Source organism: Vicia villosa, linkage group LG2 (genome assembly GCF_029867415.1).
Source record: "Vicia villosa cultivar HV-30 ecotype Madison, WI linkage group LG2, Vvil1.0, whole genome shotgun sequence".
Taxonomy (NCBI): Eukaryota; Viridiplantae; Streptophyta; class Magnoliopsida; order Fabales; family Fabaceae; genus Vicia; species Vicia villosa.
Genome location: NC_081181.1, coordinates 150253556 through 150260146, shown reverse-complemented (window position 1 = coordinate 150260146; position 6591 = coordinate 150253556). Strand labels below are relative to the sequence as shown.

General features: G+C 34.5%; 1 protein-coding gene across 1 annotated transcript; it reads right to left on the bottom strand.

Moving 5' to 3' along the window:
• Positions 1 to 1199: 1199 nt before the first annotated feature.
• Positions 1200 to 6073, bottom strand: LOC131652446 (probable copper-transporting ATPase HMA5). Its single transcript, XM_058922297.1, has 6 exons — positions 5668 to 6073; positions 3849 to 5246; positions 3372 to 3626; positions 2821 to 2943; positions 2126 to 2602; positions 1200 to 1944 (listed from the first exon to the last, which is right to left on the bottom strand). Exons 1-6 carry the CDS (start codon positions 5965 to 5967, stop codon positions 1495 to 1497), a joined length of 3003 nt encoding a protein of 1000 aa, XP_058778280.1. The 5' UTR covers positions 5968 to 6073; the 3' UTR covers positions 1200 to 1494.
• Positions 6074 to 6591: the final 518 nt, after the last annotated feature.

The following is a 6591-nucleotide window of genomic DNA, read 5'->3' as shown; positions in this document are numbered from 1 at the left end:
CAAACATTGATCATCCTAATAATATTTCATGATTTAACACTTTAATCATACACATGCATATAAACATATTATCATACACACTTTAATGGTAAATGTACATAAGAGTTTGTACCAAATAGTGCATAAGTTTGTTTAAGAGTTGTTTCTGTACACCTAGTAGTATAAGTTTTTTCTATAAATAGATTCACTTTAGGTAGAAGAGAGTAATTAAGTGAATTTTATTCTATAAATAATTTGTTTTTTTTTCTTCAGTGTACAAGAGTATTTGAGTGAATTATATTATATAAAGGGTTAAATACGTTTTTAGTCCCTATAAATACGTGACCCTGCATTTTTAGTCTCTATAAATTTTTTTTTAATGAATGATCCTTCTAAAATTTTTATAAAACTGTTTAATTACCCTTTAATTTTTAAATTTTTGAATAATTCTCTTTATATATGTTTAGAATACTGTAAAATATTTATTTACCAAGTTTTAGAATTTTTTAAAACGAGAAGAATTAAATATGAATTTTTCAAATTTCAAAAAATAATGATAAAAGTAATGAAAATTTCAACTTAGAAATTAAATTTTGAGTTTTTTTTTTCCATAAACTTTTTAAACATTATGAACATGTCTGCAAAATAATCATTCTAAAATACATACTGGTTTGACAGTAGGGACTAAAACTATATGCATAATATTTTTATAAGAACCATTCATTGAATGAAAATTTTATAGGGACTAAAAATGCAGTGTCGCATATTAATAGGGACTAAAAATGTATTTAACCCTTATATAAAACATAATTGATCGATACACTTGATGTGAATGTGTAATCCATATCAAAGATTTTGAAATATCTATCTTGAATGAGATCTCTTAGTTTATTTATTTGCATCTAGTTTGCATAAACTGTTTAGTGGGTTCATACACATTTTGAAATTTGTTTGTGTAATTATCATCATGTATTTTCATCTTCTATTTTTTCCAGTTTTATAGCAGATCTCCAACAGAAGATCTAATAAGATAGTAAGAATAAGTTGGTTAGAAGTAGAATAATTTATAATTTGTTTTTAAGATAACAAAATTCATAAGAGGACAATGCATCATGTAATGTGTGTTAAATGTGCAAGAAAAACAATTCTAGTAAAAATTCAATGCATGGATTATTTGAGTTTTCACTACTACTATATATAACAATTAGGCACTTAACAAGTTCTCAAACACTTTATACATGGATTATTTGAGTTTTCAAGGCTAAAAAACTATTGTGAAGACAAAAGAAACATTTCCATTTCTATACACATTTTATTACATAAATCTATATATCACATGCATCTATCTACTTGCAAAACATCAACTAAAATGAGGGATCCTTTCCATTTCTTTCTCTCTTTATTTTTCTTCTATGAAATGGAACCCTCCCATATCTGAGAGATTCACACTCCTATAATGCTGCTAGTCCTCAACACCTAGCTGCATGTAGTAGAATAGCTAATTCAAAACTCTCTTCAGTCATCGTGTATAATCAAAGGATCACTTGATGTCTCGATTGTTATGGCTCCTATGTCAAGGCTGTTCAGCTTCTTGGGCCTCTTGTAATATTTCAACAACAGAGAACAGCAAACAACACTAACAGAAGAAGCAGCCATAGCAGCTCCAGCAATCCAAGGTGGCAATCGAAAGCCTGTAGAAGGGAAAAGAACTCCAGCTGCTATTGGAATGCCAAGAACATTATAGCCCAAAGCCCAAATATAATTAAGGCGTATACGGGAAAATGTTTTTCTTGAAAGGTCGATGGCAGTTATGACATCCTCTAAGTTGCTCTTCATTAGGACAATATCAGCTGCCTCAATAGCAATGTCTGTGCCAGCACCTATTGCCATTCCAACATCTGCTGCTACAAGTGCTGGTGAATCGTTGATGCCATCCCCTACCATAGCCACTGTGTATCCAGAAGCCTGAAAAATAAACGAAAAAAAAAGGTGATATATTAAACTTTCTGCATAGCTACTGCATAAGATAAGGAGTAATACTTGATTTTAAGAGATCATAGTTGTTAGGCTGAGATAAGATTAGATAGATTAAGCCATTTTAAACTTTCTGTCAGACTTGTATGGATATCACAATATTTTACAGCACCTGCAAGTTTTTAACTTTATCTGCTTTCTGATCCGGTTTCGCCTCAGCAATAACATCTTCAATCCCAACTTCCCTGGCAATGGAATTAGCAGTTCCCCAGTTGTCCCCAGTCACCATGATGCTCTTGATTTTCATAGACTTGAGAATAGAAATAACTTCTTGAGCACCTGATTTCAATGGATCAGATACTGCTAAAACCCCAGCTATTTCTCCATTTATAGATACTACAATTCCTGTTTGAGCCAAATTTTCTGCTTCAGCGAGTAGATCTTCAGCAACAGCAGGAATTGCAATATTGTGGTCAGTGAACAAGCTCTTATTACCCACCATTATTTCCTTGTTACGAACGGTGGCCTTTACTCCATGTCCAGTAATGGAAACAAAATCACGTGCTTCTGGCCAAGAAGGGTTCTCCTCATCTTTAAATTTCTTGGCGTACTCAACAACAGCCTTAGCTAGAGGATGCTCACTGTTAACCTGAGATAGAAAAATTACAGAAATAAAGATCAATTGGAATCATTTATGACATGAAAATGCACCTATAGTTCATGAATTGAAAAATAACTTGAGCCATTAACCCATTAAATTGTAGTGATCATAAGAACTAAAACAAATTCTTGACTGCAAGTCAACTGTTTCCTCTAACTATTACTGGGGCTAAGCCTTTTAGAAGGAGATAGATGACATGTGCTTACCTCAGCTGCAGCAACAAGTTCATAGAACTCCCGGAGTACCATTTTTATCAATAGTTTCGTATTTACTATCACAGGCTTCCCAATAGTGAGCGTACCCGTCTTGTCAAAAACAATGCAGTTTACCTACAATACAACAACACAATCGTAAACATATTCAAATGTAAATCCAAATCCACATAAAAGTAAAACCATGAAATGAATGATTTAATAGATACTTTTGATATGCTGCAACAAGTATCTAAGGAACACTTTCTTCATTTTAACATTATACAAAGTTGTAAAGATAAAATGAACATATCGATATCCAATAACACTGTCCCCTTTCATGCAGCATAACAAACACCAGTTCATCATATACCAAACGAACATTGTACAAACTATAAAAACTCTTTTCATAAACATATTTGACAGTTGTACTAATTAGCAACAATGGCAATCATTGTTCAGTTTTAAAGCCAACCAACATTGACAAATTGGTCACACACAAAAAACATGGACAAAGAAATTCCATAATTTAAGGAGATAATCTAATTCTAAAGACAAATGCTGACCTTATGTGCACTTTCCAAAGCTTGCCCGCCTTTGATCAAAACACCCTGAGATGCGCCAACTCCAGTGCCAACCATAACAGCTGTAGGTGTGGCTAAGCCCAAAGCACAAGGACAGGCAATAACCATCACAGATATTCCAAACTGCAGAGCAAGCTCAAAGCTGTCCATGGAAGACGGTATCCATGATTTTGGGTAAGCATGATATTTTCCAGCTAAAAACCAAGCAAGCCAGGTTGAGAATGAGATCAAAATCACCTACAGAGGTAGAAGACATATATCACTTTAAACATCAAGTAGTAAAGATCTCCTGCAAGATTATACTGACGTGCCTTTAAGAGGAAGACTTTTCTTAGAATAGAGATAGAAATAGGTCTTCTAAAAACATAAGTCATATATAACGGAAATGACATAAATAGGAACAAAATTCTTCTACCTACAAGAAAACGATAATTACAAATGAATGGAGGGAGTAATTACCAAAGGCACAAAGTATGTGGAAATGCGATCAGCAAACTTCTGCACAGGAGCCTTGGCCATTTGTGCAGACTCAACAAGTCGAACAATCTGTGAAAGAGCACTTTCTGATCCAACTTTTGTTGCCTTAACATGCAAAACTCCATTCTCATTCAATGTTCCACCAATAACAGTATCATCTTTCCTCTTAGACACAGGACGTGCCTCACCAGTTATCATACTCTCATTCACATGACTCTGTCCCCAAACAACCAAACCATCCGATGCTACTTTTGCACCCGGAATAATTTTAATCACGTCATTCTTCTGAACCAACCTACTATCAATTTCTTCCTCTCTAACAACATTCTCTTCATCATCCAAACTCAACAATATAGCAGTATCAGGTGTCAAATTCATGAGCTTAGCAATTGCATTCGATGTTTTCCCTTTAGCTAAAATCTCAAGATACTTTCCTAAGAGAATAAACGAAATAAGCATTGCACTAGTCTCAAAGAAATCAGTACCTTCAAAAACCTTAGAAGTAGCAGCTCTCAAGACAGAATAAACAGAATAGAAATAAGCAGCATTTGTTCCAAGAGCAATAAGAACATCCATATTAGCAGAGCCACGGCGCAATGATTTATAAGAACCAACGTAAAATCTCCACCCGAATACGAACTGCACCGGTGTTGCAAGCACCCAACGAATAACCTCTCCAACAGTAAGCATTTTCACAACTTTGTGATCCAATAAATCCTTTATTCCAGGTATATACATAAACACCATGGAAGTAAGAAAAACTGGAACAGTAAACACCAAACTCCACATAAAAGATTTATAATAACTTTTTATTTCCTTGTTTCTATGAGCATCTCTTCTTCCTCCTTCACCCGGAAATATCTTGGCCTTCAAATTTCCATTACTAGTTTCTTGAATCACATTGATGAAGTCTCTTGGTCCTGTTAAATCCGGTTTATAAGAAAGTGAAATTTTACTCAATTCGAAACTCGTGCGTAATTCCAAAACTCCAGGGAGCGATCGAAGAGAATCTTCGATAAGCTTAATCATGGAATGATCGGTGAGATCACCTTCCACTTGAAGATCTATTTTGCTTAAATCTTCACTTGAACTGATAAGAATGGCTTCAAATCCAGCATCATCAACTGCTTCCAATATTTGGCTATAGGTAACTATGTTTGGGTTATATTGAACATTAGCTTCTTCAGTTGCTAAAGCTACTCGAGCTTCAATGACTCCGGCGAGGGCGATCAGCGCAGATTCAACAGCAGTAGAGCACGACGTGCATGTCATTCCTTTGATTTGTATACGGCATATTTGAATTGAAATATCATTGGTAATATCCGCTAGTAACGCCGCTTCAAATCCAGCATCTTCAATTGCCTCACAAATAGCCTCCTCCTACAAAAACAAAAATGAAATGAAAACCATACCAAAAGTTTTAAGTAGAGTGGACAATGAACCAAATCAACTTGAACATTGAACATAGTTTGAATCTTGATTCAATAATTAACTTCTTTTCAGGTCATGAATCAAATGATCCAAACTTAAATTAAAAATTAAGTTCTATTCCGCGCTAACCAAAGTAGTCTTATATTGGGAATCAAGGCTAAGGTAATTTATATACAACATTCACCTCAACCTCAACTCTGAGTTGAACCGATTATTTCAACCAATTTTTATCGAGTCGAATGGAGAGAGGCGAGTTTGACTCGAATAAACTCATTTTCAGGCATAAATGTAACTAATTAATGTACCTAACTTCCAAACCCAACCAAAAAAATCATTTAAATAAAATAACGGAATAAAGAAAGTTAGTTACGTTAACAAACGAGGGATGAAAGATGACGCGAGCACGGTTGTTGAGGACATCAACAACAGCTTCCTGAATTCCATGGAGACGTTTGATGGATTTCTCGACGGATCCGGCGCAAGCGGAGCAAGTCATGCCGTTAACGGAGAAAAGTCCGGTGACGTTGGAAGCCTCGGTGACGGCGGCGGCCGGACTGCTGGTACCAGGTTCGCCTTTGGGATAGGAAGGCATGGAGGGATAGTGAGATCGAGCGGAGAGATTGTGCCATCCTTCGTTTCGAAAACAAGCTAGGGATAATAGTTTCGCCATTGATGGTTTTTTTTTGCCGCCACCAAACTGAATTTGGTTTATTTGATTTAAACTGGATCTGTATTTGTAATAGGTAGCGTAGCGTAGCGCCAAACCGTTTTTAAAATGGTTAAGTCTTTGTCTTGGTTTCAGGGATATTGATTTTTATCCATCCAACGGTGAGATGATTCGGTTTTGACTTTAATTGAAAATTACGCGGGTTGTGTTTGTTGTTCCGTGGTGGGTCCTTATTTACGTGGCCTTAACGCGAACTTAATCACTATAAAAAGCAATTTAATAAACTTATCTATACTTAAGTCCTCCCTCTAATCACAAAAAAATTATTCCTCTAGTCTTTAATAAAAGAAAAAATATATTTTTAATTATATTAAAAATTAATGTAATCCAAATACAATGATTATCAGAGAGGTAATATCTTTTAAGTTCATCGAAGAATCAATGTATTTGAATTATATGTAGTCCAAATACATTAATTTTTTAATGTATCTAAAAAATAGATATTTTTTGTTTTAACAAGATACTAAACTAGGTATTTTCTTTAATCACTATTAATAATAAACAATTTTTCATTCCACCCATATTATTTGGGGTGCACCTCTGAAAATCAAAAAATGATTTTTGATG

What these genes read in the sequence shown, in the direction of transcription:
- LOC131652446 (XM_058922297.1), bottom strand. Translation starts at nt 5,967, where the DNA reads ATGGCGAAACTATTATCCCTAGCTTGTTTTCGAAACGAAGGATGGCAC. An exon ending in TTCATCCCTCGTTTGTTAAC is followed by an intron (nt 5,247 to 5,667) that starts GTAACTAACTTT and finishes TTGTTTTTGTAG; the next exon opens with GAGGAGGCTATTTGTGAGGC. An exon ending in AACTTGTTGCTGCAGCTGAG is followed by an intron (nt 2,603 to 2,820) that starts GTAAGCACATGT and finishes TTTCTATCTCAG; the next exon opens with GTTAACAGTGAGCATCCTCT.